We start from the raw sequence: 19806 nt of genomic DNA, 5'->3' as shown, positions 1-19806 counted from the left end.
TGCTGATTTGAAAAGAATTACATAAAATACACATCAATATGTAGACAAATATCTAGTGGAGAACATACCAAAATACTAAATGCAGTTTTTTGAGGTAATAGAATTTGACCTGCTTGTAACTCTATCAATAATCTTTTTTGTTTTTTTAAACAGTAAGGAAGGTATTACTTTTAAAACCAGGAAAACAACCGTAATTTTGAAAGGTTAAAATAAGGCAACAAATGGGTAATTTAAAAAATTTATAGAAATGCCCAAGTTGTTACATATAAATGATATAATACAGAAATTATTGTGACTTTTCAAAATTGTTTTCCATTCAATTTACAAATATAGAATATCGTATTAATGCAAAATAAACATTACAAACAACATAAAGCAGTAAATACCCCTCAGATAGACGTGCTCATCAGCGAGTGTGAAGCACAGCAGGAACACCAGTCCTGGCCTCTGGCCCTCTGCTCCGTGCTCCCCTCCCCAGCCCTGCCAGCAGCCACCTTGCTGGAGGCTCCCGCACCCAGCTTCAATCCAGGCTCCAGGGGCTTTCCACATTTTTTATCCATCAAACTACCAACTCCCATCCTGCTTGCAATTTTCAGAGAACAACTCTTCCTGTTTGTAAGAAAAAGGAAGAAACAAAGCACTCCTTTCATTCTGAATATAACTTTACAGAATACTTTTCAACTCTTCATCTGTGTTTTTCCTCTTCCTAAAAACCTTTAAGCCAGTGTTCCTAAACTCCACCTTCCACTGGTATAAAACCTATGCTCATTTCAGTCCATCAAATTCTGTCCTTACAGCATTTGGCCTGTGAAATATGTATTAGCTGATGTAAATACCATTTAAGATCTTAACAGTTTTAAACAATGGGATCAAAGAAAATAATCATTTTATAGGAGACTTGCAAACTTCTATACAATTTTGATAATTAAAACCTTTCTTTGAAGCAAATCTCAAAAGAAACTTGTTTATTAATCTGCATTTTTTACCTAAATAGCACTAGGTTAAGCATTATTTTAGTCATAATGCTGAAAAAACATTAGGTAATATGTGTCAGTTTTTCACCCAAACATCCATTCACATTGCATTCTACAGATCTGCATGATAGAATTTTAAAAAGTAGAATAAGCAGAAACTCCTTGGATCTTAAGGTACTTGGTCGCTCTATGTGACATTTCTCATAGCAAATCTACCTTTATAAACAACCTACCAATTTAGTGAACACCAAACTTTACAAATTAATACAACACAATCTAAATGCACCATAAATTTATATTTGTTAATCTTGGTATTAGAACATTTAAACATTTCAAGCTACATAAAAAATACGACAAACAATATAAAATAGAAATTTGTTGACAACTTATTTCCAAAACATCACTATTTCTTATACTGCAATTAAGCAACAAGACAGCTTACAGTTCTCCGGAAAACATAGTGTTTTAGTGGAGTGTTATCAACAAAAAGCAACACAATCCCACATGATGATGTCTCCAATTTATTATCTTTTCCACAGTACAAAGTTTCCACAAATCATAAGTCCTTGCAGTTATTCAAAGTCTGTAAACAAGTTCCTGAATCCCCAAACCCCATCTCAGTTTAAGCTTGTGAATGTTTTAGGTCCTTCAGTCAAGTTTCAACTCTTCCATTTGCATAAGGAATTATGAACCTTCTCTCTTTAAATTATTTATATTTTATCATACAGCCTGCAATGCAGTAAATCACAGTGAAAGCCCTGGGGAAAACAAGACAACATGATCTTTACAGCAGGACTTTAAACTTTACAATATTAAACACATTGAAAGAAGCGTCCCATAATAAAAGCATGGGTTTTCATATCCCAAAATCAAGTCAATTAGAAACCCTATTTCTACTTAAAAATCCATTTTTGATCTAAAAGTGAAAATGGTTCCCTATCCATAGTCATTTTATAAACTCTACACAGTTTCATTTGCAGAGATTTATTTTTTCCAGTCTGGAAAACAGTAGTGCAATTAGTTTTACTTAAGTTATTTAGTCCATGATGTAAATAGCTCTGTGGAAAGATAAGAAGATGCTTGGTAAACAAGAAATTTTTGCAAGCCCATGCTGGCTTACTAGTCCATTAAAGCTTGTAAGTCCATAGTGGCTTTCAACAAAATATATACACATCACTAACAACAAAGCAGAAATAAATAGGCAGAAAAGACTGTAAACTGTCTCATCTCAAAGATTTTTCAGTAATAACTGACTTGATGAATTGATTATCTAGTCATTTAAATAAGCAGACAGTAGACAGCTGCCCTTAAAGACATTCCACTATGGCATCCATTCTGGAAAGCTCCAGTGGAGTTACATTCCTAAAATTAAAACAAAAAAACAGAGACTGGAAAATAATAGTTTACAGATGCCACTTGGATGGAATTCCATCAAGTTAGCCAGGTCACTTAGATTTTTTCTTAAATAGGCTCTTGATTTTTGATGGCTTTTTGCTCTTCTCTCCATTATGACAAAGGTCATGTGGGATGCTGCTTATCCTGGTAACGCTTGGGGCTTCCTGAATGGGTTTGCTGTCGTTGCCAGCTGAAGAACATGATGTGTGGCGAGGTTTAGGCATCACAATGCCACTAGAAAGCTGGTTCATGCTACAGGATTTCTCCAAGATGCCATTGTACACTTTGCTGGCAGGACTGAAGATCATGCTCTTGGTTTCTGTCAGACCCACACAATCGGGAGAGCCCCGGGAGAGGTCTGTAGTGACGGGTGAACCTCCTCTGGAGGAATCCTCTAGGGAGAGCTCATCTCTGGATATCTTTCGGGGAGACAATGTTTGGTATATCTCGAGGCTTGAAGGAGGAGATTGCTTCCTTCCAATGGAAGAGTTTAAGGAATCACATTCTGAAGCAGTGTCTAGCACTTCCCTGAATGAGACAGAGGGGAAAGTATAAACTTTAAATCAATACGTTGTTAGACATCCAGAACACATTCTACCAAAAACAATTTTGATTATCTACTGAAATTTAAAAGGAGAAATGCTACATTTTATACATATTTCAACAAAACTAGAAAGCTATAGCAAAATAAGATAGGTTATTAAAACTTTCTTGTGGGGGGTGGCGGGGATTGAACTCGTGACTTTGTGCTTGCCAGGCAAGCACTTGTGTCACTGAGCCAAACCCCTGGCTCTCATTAAAACTCTTAATTTTAACATAAATTATAACAGAGAAATCTGTAGTCTAAGAAACTATAACTTATGCCTTCTTCAATCATAAGAGGAATGAAAATGTTTAAATTTTATGTTTTTATATATCATTTCAACTTTTATGTTTTCTTTCAGTAATGACTATTTTCCTTTCTGACTCACAGAATTGGCACTAATACTTTTGAAAAGATGGAATTTTAATCACTGCCTCTCTAATTTTTAGTCATTAACTTGATGAAATATAGCTTCCTAATAAAGGATTATTCTACACTACAATTATTAAATGTACTAAGTTTTCAAGGAGGCAGGGAGTTAGGTGAGGCAAAGTGGAATAGTTGAGAGGTAAAAGGCGAGTAGGTAATTCCGTTTTGAAAAGGCAGACCTTCAATAAACTCTCACAGAACTATTCCTTTGCGGATGCCTCCCTGCTTTTTCCACAGTGGAAAGGGAAGTAAAAGTAAAACAGAGTGGAAAAATAAAGTTCATTAACCGCAGCCATCATATAGTAAATACCATCAGATATTTCTTCAAAACATACTCAAATCCGCCACTCCTTCCCGGCCCCATGCTGATTATTAGGAACACACCGACATGCTCACAACTTCTAATTAGTCTCTCTGCTTCCACCCTTGTTTTCCAGTCATTAAGGTGATTTTAAAAACTCGATATCAGGAACGTTTTTTACTTGCTCTCACTTGCTCCAGATTTCCCACAGAGGAAAATCCAAAGCCCTTGCCAAAGCCTATGAGGCCCGTACATCTGGGGCCTGCAATCCTCCAGCCATGTGCCTCCCTCCACCAGGCTCTTTCTTGTCCCTCCAGCAGCCCACACTGGGACTCCATGGCTTTGCACTTGGCATTTCCTGTGCCTCATGTTCACTTCCTCTCCAATGTCTATGTGGCTTACTTCTGTGTTATTCAGGTTTCTGCTGTCTCCCACGAAGCCTCTCCTAACCACATGATGTAAAGGAGCATTGTTTTTCCTTTTACCCATCTTGATCACCCCAGCATGTGCCAGTACCATAATTTCATATAAACCTGTCTACAGCCAGCATCCTCAGAAGAAAGCAAACTTGAGGCTGGGAGGTCTTACTAACTTCCGTACTCTCCTCACATTGGATCAATGGCAAGCTCACAGTGGATCAGTAATAAAACGTGTTGAGTGAACAAATGAAAAAATAAAATGAGATCTTGAAGAACAGGGACCATGTCTTACGCAGCTGCATGCACTAATCCAACATGAATAATGTTTACTCCATGAAATATGATTAAAAACAAAAGGTAAAGTCAAGTGAAAACGAACCAGCCAAAGAGATACGGTGAAGGGCTGGAGCTAAAGACAGAATGGAAAGGCAAGAACACGGATGATTATAATCTATCAGCTGGAGGTAAGGCAGGGCCGTATATTAGGAAACACACAACACACAGTGAGGCCTAAATTCATATTCACAGAACAAATGACCTGAGCAAACTCTCACTTCGGATGGCTCACGATTACTATCACTTTTCATATTATTTACATGTATGTTTATCAGAACGATGGAATTTACTTTTGACAAGAATTTTATGTCAATACAGTATTTTAGAAATAAATGAGATTGTTGAATTTAATTGGGCATTTCTAGTCACTGTATGCATACACACACCCAGAAGGAATAAAATCGCCTACAAGCTAATAAACAAATAATGATCTCATACAACACGCCTATGGGTACTGCATAATTTCAAATGCCTTTACAATTTGATAGTGCTAAAAAGGAAGTAGGTAGGCCGGTCAGGTATGAAGAAATTACTGAACTCAGAAATTAATCATTTGCAGGGACATTTCTGTAAAGTATCTTTTTGGAGTGATATCCATTTGTTGAACAAAATAACTCAGTGTTGCCTGAAACTGTCCAGCTTTTAAGTCAAAATTGATTTATTTACAGTTTTATGAATTTAAATTCCTTTCTACTATGTGGCTTGACTGCTCTATGTGTAAAATTACAAACTGGTTAAAAACATTTCAAAACCTAGTCTTTACAATCTAAACAACGTCTGAAAAGAATATCTAAATTAAGAGACCTGGATTCTCATCCTGATCCTATCTTAGTGAGCTGTACACCTTTGGGCAAATCATTTAGTTCCTCAAAGTCTCATTTTTTCCTAGCTGTTGAGAGAAGTTGGTTAATCTCTAATATTATTTTGGTCCTTGCATTTGAATTTTAAAACATGTAATAATCTAATGCATTGCTTTTTAGACACAACTACAGAGAATTTGTGTAGGTGCAGTAGAACTTAAAATTTACATTTTTTTCTAGAACATACTTCTTTTGGAATATTGAACTTAACAGGTGGTACTATTGTGTTATTTTCCTTTTATTTTTCCCCAAGAGTGACATATAGTTAAAATTCAATTTGATGCATATATGAGATCAGAGTGGTATTTAAATGAGCAAATATGAATACAATGAATAGAACATAAAAGATTGTCAGTCACAAAGTATTACTTTATAACCATTCTGGGTGATATGAGAGACAAAGAGAAAAAAATACTTTCTGGATTCAGAGTCTCCATACATTTATAAGCCAGCTATGAATTTTTGACAGTGCTATCTGAAATGAGAACTGAACATTTCCATTAAGATGAGAAGTTCTACGGGATAATGCAATTGTAAAGTTTTCTTATTATTCCTGGAAGCCACACAAACCAGCTTAGTAAGTAAAGCTATCTTGCTGATTACAATTATATTGCAAAGATATATCAAATAGGGGCTGGGGATTTAGCTCAGCAGCATAAGTGCCTGCCTTGCAAGTAGGCAGTCATGAGTTTGATCCCAGGTACTGATAAAAAGGAAAAAGACAAAAAAAAAAAAAAAAAAAAAAAAAGATACACCAAATGCCAATCATAAAGTAAAGTTACTAACTTGGTTTACTAACCAAGTAAAGTTTTATCAGATTCTCCAAATGTAAGTAAGATACAAACACTGAATTATCGCTTTAAGAACAAGATATGATGATGGCTTGTTAATCATCAATTTGCATTTTGCCTGTAGGAAAAACAAGGATGAAAGTGATCACTGGATACTATCACCCATGAAGTAATGTGCTAAGAGCAAAGGACGACTGAGCCCGTGCCCTTTGTTTCACATGCAGGATGCTGAGATGTTAAGACTTGGGAGCCACGTGGCAACTAAATGGCAAACCAGTCACATCACGCAGTGCCACTTTGTTTCAAAAGAGAAATGTGGTTCACAAAGGACTGCTCCACAGCAATGGGCTGCATGGAGCACCGATGTCCTTAAGCTGGACCACAACATTCCTGCTATGTCCATTTTGCAAAAGAAAGTATAACTTCTTCCTTTGTGTGTTCCTGACATTTTCTTAAACCTTGGGCTTGCTTATATGCAAGTACCAGCACACAACAGAAAAAAAAAAAAAAACTGACTAGCAACAAGTTATTTTAAAATCTTAGTCATATTTGATATTTCTTTATGCTCAGATATAAAGCTTAGGCTTCTATATTTTACATATAAAACTGTTCTTACAACACAGTTAAGATGTGAGACCTGAGTCAACTATATCAGTGCCTTCTAAGCAGCTATTCTTCAAAACAGCCACAGTTTTGTGGAAGGAAGAATTCCAAGAACTGGCTTCCCCAGTTCAATCCAACACACAAATGTAAGTGCTGTTGTGAAGGAAGTGTGTAGAAAAAAGTATGGACTAAAAGTAGTTAACATAGTGAAACTATCAAGCAGAATTATTGTACAGGTATACAGACACCAAAGAGGGAGGCAGAGGAGAGTCAGAGCAAAGGATGGCTTTCTAAAGACCAATTCTCTGTTAGCGGCTTTAAAATGGAGATCACATGACAAGGGATAGGAAGCGGCCTTTAGGAACTGAGAACAGTCCTGCCCATAAAAAGCAACATGGAAACAGAACGTCAGTCCTATAGTAATAAGCAAGTGACTCCTGCCACAACCACATGAGCTCTGAGAGGCACCCTAAACTCCAAATCAGAATGCAATCTAGCCAACACCTTGAATCAAGCTTTGAGAGACCCTCAGATAATTCAGATATACCAGGCCTGAAGGAGTAACAGAGAACTGAGTGCAATAATGGGTATCAACTGAGGCTACTGTTTGTGGTAGCTTGCTATGCCACCAGAGAAAACTAACACAGTGCGCTCCCCACAACTCCTGACCTCCCAGCTCACTCCCACCCATCCCCAGCCTATACTGTATTTACACAATGCCAATACCATTGCTTTTCAGCTGTGAAATAAATGGCCTCCTCCTCCTCTTCGTTTCGGTAGAGTGCAGGGCAACTTGACACTGAGAGGATATCTGGATCCGGGGAAGGCAAGGAGTGCTGTGGGTGCTGCGGATGGTGGGGGTGCCGCGGGTGGGAAGTGGGGGGAGCGTGTGGAGGAAGCTGAGCTCGCTGAGACTGTGGTGAGGACGGCACGATGCTGCGACGAGAGCGACACAAACTACTGCTTCTGGCTAAAGATCCAGCAGGTTTCGCCATGGTCCCTGAAAAACAAGTAAGAAAGCTCATAAAACCCAGAGCTCCCTTTACAGGACCTATGAACACACACACACACATACACACACACACACACACAGACCCTGAATTCTACAATGCTCAGCAGATACTGCAGCCATTCCCAGCAATACCAGTTATTTAGAATATGCGGGAAAAATAGCAAGATTCAGTCAAAAGTGATGGCATGGTCTGAGAAGAATCAGGATTCACCCCTTAAATTTGACCACTACACACAGACATTAAAAAAACTGCACAAGCAAGCATTAGGAAGGAAATAAATAATTACATAAAACAAACTCTGCGTAATTCATTAAAGAATGTAACAAAAAATAAGAAAAATTGGTCTTACATATTATTATAACTCAATAATCTTTTCCAAAAATTTCTTATATGTTGCCTTTCTTTCACCTAGAGGGATGGCTCTAAGAATTATGCACACTAAGCACTGAGGGTTCTTCCTCTTGCTGCTTCAAGAGGCTCACTCAGGGGTGAAAACAGCTGTCACACTACACAATTCATTGAAAATTTAAAAGCAGTGCATTTTGGTCTTGTAACAAGCTTTCCTTTACATAATATGGATATGAGTGCTGCATTACACCTTCAGGCATAATTCCTGAAGAAAGTGAACATTCATTTACATCTATAATTTTCAGTAATAGTAACTGATACATTTACATTCATTAAACAAAAATTTATCTGACATAGCTTTTTTGTCTAATAGTAAGAATTACTGTATCAATAAAAGCAAAACAACTGAATATGATCCTATATTTACACACAATAACTTGTGGTATTTCTTTAGTGAAGAAAAAATTTTTGTTTTCCACAAGGGATTCATCACCAACCCAAGCTAATAAGTAATGCTGATTCTAGTAGCATGACAGACATAGACAATCTGACTACTATTTTCTAACTTTCCAGAACACATCTTGAATGCTCTCCAACACATCAAAATGCTACATTAAATACAATAACTCTTTTAAATGCATAATGGAGCGTGAAGGCAAGAACAGCAAGTTCTTGGATGCTAGAACAATGATACTAAAAGTAAACTGTAACAGGTCTGGCAGTGATAAGACAGTTGCTGTGAGAGGTTATCAGCCTTAGTAATCTGAGGATTTTGAGCTTAATCTAAACCTATAAAATTAAACATTGAGTACACATGAGGTAAGGATTTGGAATTGTTTGAGTATCTAGAGGGACAGCATTTCTCAGTGAAGGGTTTGTTACAAAACAAAAATCGGACCTATGAATAGGGAACTTTCTGTCACTGTGCTCTCCAAATACAGGAACTTGAAAGGGCCCTATGAAAAACTTAACTATTATCTATGGCTCCCACTAGTTTGTAGTTTAAATTCATACTACCAGAAGCATTTGTGAATCCTAACCCAAACAGTAACATAAAAATGGCCCTCAGCTGATGGTATCCTTGAAACTACTGCTAGAAGTGAAGAAAATTTGAGTATTACTCAAATTTGAGTATTACTCAACCCTAACACCTCAAAAATTGCCATGCAAGAGAAAACACTCAAATCCCTTTAAAAATAACTCAAGAATTATACAACAAGATAGAGAAGGCAATTATTATGCAAACATTAGAATCCTGTAATAACCAACCAAGAACAATAAATAATAGGATTATTATGAAAAGTTTCAAAAGAATTTTTAAATCATTAAATTATAAAATAACAAATTTTAATGTGAGACAAGAACAAAGTATAAAAAAGAAATCTGATGAAGAATCAAAGAGCACTAACAGAAATGAAAAATAATCATGGAAGTTAAAAATTAAAAGATGTGTTAAAATTTAAAAGAACAGAAAAATTAATAATCTAGAACACAGATCAAAGGAAATTTCTCTGATTACAGCACAGCTAGATAAAAAAAGACCAAAAGAAAAGGTTAAAAAAATCAAAAATAAAATAATATATAATGTATAAGTAGGCTAATGATAGTCTTAATATTTGAATATAACTAATACTCCCAAAGGAGTAAGTAGAGAGAAAAAACACTTGAAGAGACAATGGTAATTTTTTCAGAAAGAGTAAAACGTATTTAACTTTAGATTCAAGAAACACATCAAACCCGGCCCCTAATCCAACAGTCAAGATACTAAGACAAGCCGCGGCCAATCTGGGCAACAAATGGAATTAAAAACATTTAAAAAAGCTTTTGCACAACAAAACAATCATAGAACAAAGAGACAACTTAGAAATGTGACAAAAATTTTGCCACTACTTGTTGAACAAAGGAATAAAGAACTAGAATACATCAGAAATTCAAAAAATTAGACCTCAAAAAGCAAAGACCTGGGCAAAGCTGAACAACTGAAATATACACTTCTCAAAAGAAGAAAAACAAATGGGCAAAGTACAAGAAAAAATGTTCTGCATCTGTGGTCATTAAGATGCAAATAAAAACAATACTAACATTTCTCTTACTCCATTAAGAGCTGTCACCAAGGACTCAAAGAAACTTTCAACAATTAAAGAAACTAAAACAGTAGTTTAAAATTGCCTTCTATTCATTTCCACCAAAATATACTCACATCAAGTTCAATTTATAGGCATTTTCTTTAAACCCTTTAAAGAACAAACAATAGGTACTTAATACTATTTCATAGTATAGAGCAAAAAATTTATAACATTATTTGGGTGATTATACATAATTTCTAAGTGTTTTTCAGGTATATTCAATTTAAATTTTAACGTATCTCCACAAGGTAGAGCTACATTTGACAAGAGAGAACTGACAGTACCTTCCACAAGGTAAACAATTAAAATACAGTGAATTAAGGATCCAAGCATAAAGCAGCCTTGTTCCATAGTTCCAAATGAGGTAATACATCATATTATTTCTCTAAACATAGAAAAGAATACAATGGAAGTGTAATAAGGAGCATTTTCCATCTTACTTTAGAGTGTTAGTATATCGTCAATATAAAAACAAAGGTGATGCTAGGAAGAAAACTTATTGTTTAATACAATGTATTATTAAAGATGCAAAAACAAGAAAGATTCAATTATAGTTTCACTAATATTTATTTAGTTATCTATGGTACTGGGAATCGTACTCCGGGCCTTGCATTTGCCAGGCAGGCACTGTATAGCTCAGCTATATCTCTGATCCCTTCACTAATGTTCAATGAAAATTATTTAAACAGATTAAAATTCAACAGAAAAAACACAAAGTGATTGTCTTCAATTACAGAGAAAGAATTTGATAAAATTTAAGACACAGATTTAAAAGAAAAAAGTACTTAGAAAATGAACACACTAAGGAAAAAAATCATATTCCATGGTGAAATATTGTTAAGTATTCTTTTTAGAGTCAGAAACGGCAATCCTATTGCCTGCAGTCACCACTTTTACTCAATTATTTAACCAGAGGTCTCAGATCAAACAATGAAGAGTGGTGAGAGAGAAGAGAAGAGGGGCTGTAAGCATTGGAAAGAAAAAACAACTTCGTATTGTCCATACAAAAATCAACTTTCATCAACAACTTAATTCATTAATTTCTAAAAAAAGATTGTATCAGTAACTAAAAAAAGGCTCCAAGGTACATCAAGATTAATCTTTTTTAAAAGGACATACAATCATACCACAGTGATATATGTGCACTCATGTTTATAGCAGCACAGTTTGTAACAACCAGATCTTAGAAACAACCTATGTGTCCATCAACTGAGGAATGCATAAAAAAGATGTGGTATTTTTACACAATGGAGTACTACTCAGCTAAAAGAATGATCACATTGATAGTTATAAGTGGATGTAACTTGAGACCATACTCATAAGTGAAGTAAACCAAGTCACACGAGTAAACAGCGTATTGTCTCCCTAGTGTAAGAAATGGTAAAAGTATGTAAGATACAAAGTCTTCAATAAATACAAAGGAAAAAATAATATCTCAGGGAAAAGGAGGAAAAAGAAAAAATATCTAAATTTGTACAAACACTGAATTTCTATAAACACACTTTAAATATACTTAAATGTATAAATTTGTATAGCTAAGATGATTGTGCTACAAATTCTGTAAGTTCATAGAACAAAGCAGTTAACATAGGATTGGAATGATTTTGCATGCTGGTGTCAGGTGACCTGAGGAGCTCTTGAAGATCATTATGTAAAATATCAACCTTAGTTCTGTTCCGACCACTGTGTTTTGAAAGCCTATTTCGTCATTGTTTTGGGCTCTTTGCTATTGTTATTTATTTGCCTTTTTTGGTTCTTATTTTTCTAGTAATTTGTTTTGTTTTGTTTTCATTCTAATGCAGAAAGGATAGGTGTACATGTAGAGGCTTATACATGCCTAGAACTTCTCCTATAATAATTTATGAGAATCGAATATATTACGTGTGATGAAATGAACAGCTACTTTGAAGAAAAAGAGACATTATGGTATCCATTGCTGATTCTGTATAGTCATGCTGTAAAACCCAGTAATGCCATTATTCTTTGTTCAGAGTGATTTTAGTCTATTTTGTATTGTTTAATTTCAACATACATGAAGGTATGGACAGCTATTTTAAAGAGAACAAGAGACATTATAGCAGCCTCTGTTAATTTTCATACTGTCTGGTTTTGAAGGCCTGTAATACTTCATTACTCGGTTCTGATTGGTTTTATACTATTTTGTTTTAAATGAATTCGTTGTGTGTGATGATATGGACAATTGCTTAGAAGAAAACAAGAGACAATATGACAGACAGTGATGATCTCCTGTTGTCTTGCTTTGAAATCTGTGTCACTTTGTTTTGCTTCGGATCTGTTTGTTGTTAGTTTTACCTTTTTTTAAAAAATAAAAAAGGACATGCAAGAGCTGCTCAAAGAAAATAATTTATCTAAAGATATAAAGATTCAGTAAGTGGAATTTATTAACAGTAACTCTCAAGTAAATCAACAAATTCAAAGAAACCCCACCACCACCAACATAATTCTCAGTGGAGCTTACCATGGAATTTCATAAACTAATATTAAAATTCCTAAGAATAGTTGGTCAACAGTAAGAATTTTGAATTTAAATAATTGCAGAAAACTTGGTCTTATCAAATATCAGTATTTCCTTATAAAGCTATAATTAAAGCAGAGCAAAGCCAATTGAACTAAATAGAGGGCTGGAAGCTTTTACATACTGATATAAAGAGGAGCCATCTAAATTGGTAAAAATAAAGCAAGTATGAGACCAGGACAACTGTTTACTCAATCAAGAGATACACTTATACTCTAACCTCACACTACACTGTGAATAAAAGTAACTTCTAGGTGGATTAAAGGAGTACGAGATTAAAGGAATACCTAAACACTTTCTGGAGTACCAACAATAAGCATTTCAGTATCTTCTGAAAGAACACATAAAAAACAGAAGTTAGAGTCACAAATCTGTCATTAAAAAAAGCCAAAACCTTGGAGAAAACATCTGCAAGCCTCAAATAACCAGAAAATGTAAAGAACATTTTCAAATCCATAAAGAACTACAAGGCAAAATCAGAGGGGAAGAAATCAGAATGACAAATGCTGATATATGAAATGGCACTCAACCTCAGCAGACATCAGGGTAATGAACACTGTAGGAATAGTGAGGTATTATTTCACACTCATTCAAGCTGCAAAATAAATCAGTCATATCTTCCCAAGGATGAGTGTGGATATATCCTGGGCACAGAAACACTCCTACCAACACTGAGTATGTAAACTGATAGAGTCATTTTGAAGGCAACTTGGCAACGACCAGAAAGAAGTGCCTTTCCCCTGACTAGTAATCCATTTCTAGGCATGCATGTGGAAATACTCTGAGAGTTACGCTGAGAAGAGTACGAGCACTCATTGCAATGTTATTTATACAGGGAAAAACTTAGAAAAGTAAATGTTTCCGTGAACACGGATAATCTACGGTTTTTCAATAAATAAGTATACAAATTGTGATTCACTCCTGACTAACTGAATCTCTACATAAACATGAGAAATTTTTTTAAACACTTTTAAGCAAAAAAGTTAAAACCTACCTACAATTTGGTTACACTTACGTAACTTTCTAAATATACAACAATGGCATGTATTACAACAGGCATAAGAATAATAACTTTAGAAGGAGAAAAAGGAATGAATAAGGCAAGTGTTACAATATGTTATCTTTTTGATAGATGACCATATTATTTTCAGTACTTTTAAGTACACATGAAGGACTTCAAATGAAATTCTAATTAAATTGTTACTATAGTCCAATTATGAAAGCATTTAGCAGAAAATAAAAAAAAATTAGGGGGAAAACTATCCTCCATTCCACTAATCACACAGAACTAATGATGTTTTCTTGTTTTTCTTCATATTTAATTAAACATAGATAATATGTAGAATCTTACAGGATCTTATTTTGTTCTTAACATACCCCAACCATGTTTGTCATTATTTCCAACATAAAATGTATACATGCTTATGGTTAAAAAAAGAAAGAAAACTTCTAAAGCAGCTAAGAAGGAACACAAATGAAGCACCATCATCCTACCCCTGAGTCTTTCTACTGCTATCAGTTTCCCGTTTATCAGTCCATACATCAGATTTTTAGGAGCAGGCAGAATAGAGTACCACTGTGATGCCACTAGGTGGAGGCAGAGCTCTCAAATTCTAACGTGGCATTGGCGGGTCTTGCGATAATAAATTTGATTGCAGCACTTCTAAAACAGCATATTAAATTTCAAACTAACTCAAACCCTTCATATTTAAAACTTCAAATCATTTAAGTCACTTACTCCCATTTAGTGTTTTCTTTTAATGGACATAAATATTTTGCCATCCCTTCCTCCATAAAGTGTTTTAAATTAAAAGGCAAAGAAGAGAAACTAGTTAACTTGGGGAATGCATCTTTAATCACAGTTCTAGACTGAATAATTATGGATTTCAAGCAGGAACTTGAACTTTAAGAAAACTATAACTTTCAAACACACATTCTCATAAATCACTGCTGTACTTTACAAGGTTAAGAGCATATAATCAAAATAAACATCACAACACACTGTACAGCTGGCTTGGATCTGGATATAAACTTGCAGCCATCACTACCTTGCAGTGTGAGGCAAGTAAGAACGGGCTCATATACTTCCCGTTCTGCTTCACTTCGAATCTGCCCAGTCCCCCAACTTGTCAGAGTTCACTGCCGCCTCACTTTCCCAGTGTCACAAAAGCCGGCTTCTAAGCCAGAGAAATGATAAAGCACAGTCACTGGCTGAGAGCTAATTTGCAAACTAAGAGCTTTTATTCATGTAACTGTTTATAAAAATTAGGATCACTGATAAAACTAACTTCAAGGAAGCTGTAGCAACTGGCTAGAAAAATTAAGTTTGAAAAATATTCATATACCATAATTTGATCATTCTCAAAATTAAAATTTCCATGTAAGTTTTCAATCAAGCAAGGATTAACTTTTGTTCTCCAGTCTTCACATTTAACTCTGTCTACACTGTTTTTAACAAGTCACAAAATCAGAAAAAAATTTATTAAGCAAGCAATAATAAGCACAATTTCTCAAATGATTTGTAACAGCAAAAAAAAAAAAAAATCACTGTAAACTTTCCTTCCCACTAAATGTATTCTTCTCAAAATATAAATATTTCAAAGCACAAATCAGCAATTAATAAAAATTATATATGCAAAAAATCTTTGCAAAGACTTCTTTCTACCAATAAAAGAGATTACAAGCTTTTTAAAGCACTTTAACTTTGCTAATGGCATATTGTTTTAGTACATTATGAGTAAAACAGAGCAGGATAATTTTCAACAAAAGGATAGAATTTTAAAGGCAAGAAAAAAAAAAACCAAAAAGCATGACTACTGGGAATGATAATTCAATTTTAAAAAATCAGACTGACTCAAAGTCAATAATGGTTGACCTAGGATTTAATTCCAGGTGCCCACAATCATCCCCTAACTTTTACTCTAACTATATTTCAAGCTGCCATTTGAAATGGTGTTTTTGCCTGAAAGTTTAGCAGTTCATAATACAAAACTTTGGCACTTATAATGCACTATCTTTAATGTCAACTGTGTTTTTGTGACTGCCTCACTTCAATTATAAGCAATGTTTTAAAAAAAAGTCATATAGCCTACACTTATTATAATACTTGTTTATGATCAGTTATGCAAAATAAGCATTCTTATTGCTAACAGTAAATCTATTTTTGTATATAAGTTAATATATATAAAAATATATGTCTATATGCATGCATGTGTACTTCACATAGCATTCTCAAATAGTAAGCACTTAAATTAGTAACAATGAAGGAGAAAAACAAAAATGATTGAATAAAATTTTTGTCACAGATTTCAAAGTGTGTGATTCCTAAAGGGACATGACAGGCAGTTATCTCAAAACCCATACCAACACTCTGCTGAACTCACCACTTACCAGGAAACTGTGACACTATTGGAGGTGTATCTTCATCTAAGTCATCGACTCCTCCAGCAATAGGATAAGGTGGAATGGAAACTCTGGGCATCACCACCCAGCTGTGATCAGAATAAAGGGAAGAAGTCAGGCTGGGCAGTCCTGAGTTATGGGCTATCTGAAAGCCACAAATCTTCTCAATCTGCTGCCAGCGAAAAAGTCGTTCTCGTAAGCAAGTTGTCAATTCGGAGAGAGCTTTCCTGAAAAGTCAATATAACAATTACCACCTGCATCAGTCTTCAATATGGCACTGAATCAAAGAGGGGCACTTACATGCAAAGACTATGGCAATTAACTAATTTCAGGAAGGAATTAAACAATCTCAGAATCAGTCCAAATTATGTAATTATGAATGCTATAACGAGAAACATAAATCATCTGCAAATTATTCATTCAACATAATAGCAAATAAACAGCCAAAATAACGTTCTTACTTTGCTTCCAAAATTTTGTGATCAACCTCATCTAGGGAGGAGCTATGTGCAACATGCAGAGTCCCAAAAACTGTGCTTCTCTTCTTCTTAATTTTTTCTGCCTAGAAACCCAAGATGAGAAAATAAGGCTAGGTTTAAAAAACATACACACATATACTAGTAAAATTATTTTTGTTTTGAATAAATTATCATAAAACAGTGGCATATTATTAGTTAAAAAACAGCCCTGTTTTTGGAAAATAACAACAACAACAGAAACTGATGACAGAGAAAGTATCCTTTCTCAAGCCAACTGACAGAACACAAAACTTTGTTTTGGGTAACTTTTCTTTCTGGATGAGAATGTTCAAAATCTTCTTTACAACTAAGAGAAAAACTGTAACTGTACCCCTACTGCAATGGAGAGTTAGCAAGTAAAATGAGCATCTTTTTTTTCCTAGCTAAAACTCAGATTCTTGTCTCACACAATTTAAAAAGTGGCAAACATTAAACTACTAATTCAGCCAATCCAAAGGACAAAAGCTCCATACAAAACATTACACTAATGATAATAATGATAATTTCTAACTGACACTATGGTCATTTTGAAAGCTACATACTTGAGTATAACAACTTTAAAACCTACGATTACCTAACATGATAAATTCTAACTCAAAAAAATATTCACAAAATTTTACTTAAATCTTTGTATTTCAATTGATTATTCCCTTTTAAAATGCAACCTAAAGAACAAATCTAATGAATTTTGAAATAGAAGAGACTACCTCATCCTTAGCAATAGCTAACTGCATTTCAGCATTTTGCCTTTTAATATTGTAGTACTGTACTTCTACTTCATGTGTTAACTGAAGCCACTTTTGAAGAGCATCTGGAACAGACCAGCTGCTTCTCAGTTCAAATTCTTTTTCAGCCTTTTTTAGAGCCATTCGAACCTTTAAGAAAGAAAGCATGAAACAAAGCAGGATTAACATATTTTTTTTGCTACCAAAATTAAAAGAAAAGGCAACTTTAAAAATTATGTTCTTTAAAACATTTTTTTACTAATGAAGTCTAAATACAATATATTTCTCACATTAACCTTAAGGCTAAAGTTTTAAGTGCATCTTAAATTCATAAAGCATAGGTATAAAACCAGAAAGAGTAACAAGAAGACTTTGCAAAATTAAGTTTTTGTATTTTACAACACATAGGCTCACTGAATACACAGAGAAGGGATATAAATAATTTCAGACTGATCATACTTTTCCCATAATGCAATTTCTGTTTGAAATTGAATATAAAGAACAGTCCCAAATCAGGTAAGACATCTATTCTATTACTCATTCTAAATTCCTCAGAAGGTCCTATTGCAGCTCCTTAACTAGACATGTTTTAACATGTCAACAACACCAGCTGAACTGAATCAGGGTGGTGCTGCGTGGGGGCCCACCAGAGGACTGGAGAAGAAGTGAGTGTTATTAGTACTCCATAGCATGGTGGTTGTATGGTGCTATTAGTTTTCCTGTCGCCATAGGTTCTCCTGGAGGAGCTTGCTGAGTTTCTTTCCTGATATGAGCTTGGCTATTCTCATCATCAAAGGAGCATGGGACCTTGTTGCTGAGAATGGCTGCTATTCACTTTGGGGGAGTGCTGGTCCTCACTTTGAGCATCACTTCCTGGCTCTGGATAGGAAGATGGTGTACTATTCAACCTCTAGGAGAAGTTTGTCACTCTGTCTTCCTGATATGAACTCAGCTGTTATCATCAGAGGAGCCTGGGACCTTGGGACCTCATTGTCACTGAGAGTGGCTGTGGTATTTTTCAGGGAAGCTCTGGTTCTTCCTTTGAGTATTGCTTTCTGGCTCCAGTGCAGAACACTCAGGCTACTAGCACAGATCCTTGACCTGCTTCCACTGCTGACTTTTGGGCCTTCCCAGTGCAGATCAATGAAACAGACTCCCATGAGTCACTGTCATCATTTCTAGGTATTCAGCTGGACTCATGGAGGACACTGCTGTGGATTCCAGGCCCTCAGTTGGATTCCTTAAGTCTTTAGTGCTTGGACAGATTTCCTGTACTTTCTTTGTACTTGACTCCTTGGGTGACCATAATAAATAATACTAAAATTATGTGTCCTTGTATTGTCTTGTTCTTCTTGTAAACCCCTGGCTACAACAAAAAGGATACTTCTTTCTTTAGTTTTTCTTACACTTTCCTTAAAATCAGTTACTTTTCCACTGTTACGTCCACCTAGTACAGTCTACTTACCATTTCTTCTACTCAATTCACTGCTTCCTATGTACTACATAGCAAAGATCAAGCAAGTAAAATTTGAAGAAAATTTTAAGTAAGAATGTTCATGAAAAACTACAGAAGAACACAATAGAATTTACAAAATTATGTACATGCAACTCAAGATTTCATGAATGAGTGAACTATGGAGTGTACTGCTTCCTGTACACTCACCATCATGGCAGATAAATCAGTTGCTGTCAAATGGTCTAAGGTAACTGAAACTTCATTTCCAAACTAAGAGTGAAGTGGAATGTTTGATCTGAACAAAGCCAGCTTATTTAAATAAACTTTATTGTGTGCCAGAATAAACTAAGAGGATTATCTATAAACTTCTAATAAAGAAATAGAACAGCTGTCAAATACTGTAGAAAAAAGAATTGTGTAAAAAAAAACAATTTTAAAACTAATTTCTAAAAAAACAAATTCACAATGGGACAATACGTAGATGATTCAAAACTTTTTAAAAAGAAATAGTAAATACTAAGAAACATTAGGGGGACGGGCCAAGGATTTAGCTCAGTGGCATAAGTGGCATAAGATTTAGTTCAGTGGCCTGGCGAACGTGAGGTCATGAGTTTGCTCCCCGGTTCCGCAAAAAAAAAAAAAAAAAGTAGGGGTAAGTCTCTGAAAACAAATTCTAGGGCACATTTGCTTGGCAGGTACTATGTATGTGGGACAATGTGTGTTTAATAAGGCGGAGGAAGCTGTGGGGTATCCCTGCTAAGTTCTCGGGAAACCGGTATTTGAGCTCAGGCCCTGTGACATACAGTTGTGTAACACCACTAAGTGTGCCGCCAAATCCTTTATTCACAGTATTTTAAAACTAGAATTTCTATATAATTTTCATTTTCAAGGTAGTAGAAAAAGAATCTCAACATTCAAGTCATTCTCTATATAATCATAAAGATTTTCTTTAAAGTCACTTCATTTATTTTTCCTAAAAAAGCCCAACAGT

General features: G+C 35.0%; 1 protein-coding gene across 2 annotated transcripts in view; it reads right to left on the bottom strand.

Moving 5' to 3' along the window:
- Window positions 1-224: 224 nt before the first annotated feature.
- Stim2 (stromal interaction molecule 2) overlaps window positions 225-19806 on the bottom strand; it is a 144841-nt gene continuing 125259 nt past the window's right edge. For both annotated transcript variants that reach the window (XM_063240514.1, XM_003467390.4), the window contains exons 8-12: window positions 17342-17509; window positions 16578-16678; window positions 16105-16343; window positions 7418-7691; window positions 225-2897 (exon numbers count right to left, since the gene is read on the bottom strand). In XM_063240514.1, the coding sequence (XP_063096584.1) occupies window positions 2420-2897; window positions 7418-7691; window positions 16105-16343; window positions 16578-16678; window positions 17342-17509 (1260 nt within the window). In that variant the 3' untranslated portion in view covers window positions 225-2419. The remainder of the gene's footprint in view (window positions 2898-7417; window positions 7692-16104; window positions 16344-16577; window positions 16679-17341; window positions 17510-19806) is intronic.

Source organism: Cavia porcellus, unplaced genomic scaffold (assembly GCF_034190915.1).
Source record: "Cavia porcellus strain 051 isolate PalLab524CR breed Dunkin Hartley unplaced genomic scaffold, mCavPor4.1 scaffold_30, whole genome shotgun sequence".
Taxonomy (NCBI): Eukaryota; Metazoa; Chordata; class Mammalia; order Rodentia; family Caviidae; genus Cavia; species Cavia porcellus.
This window is presented reverse-complemented; position numbering and strand designations above follow the sequence as displayed.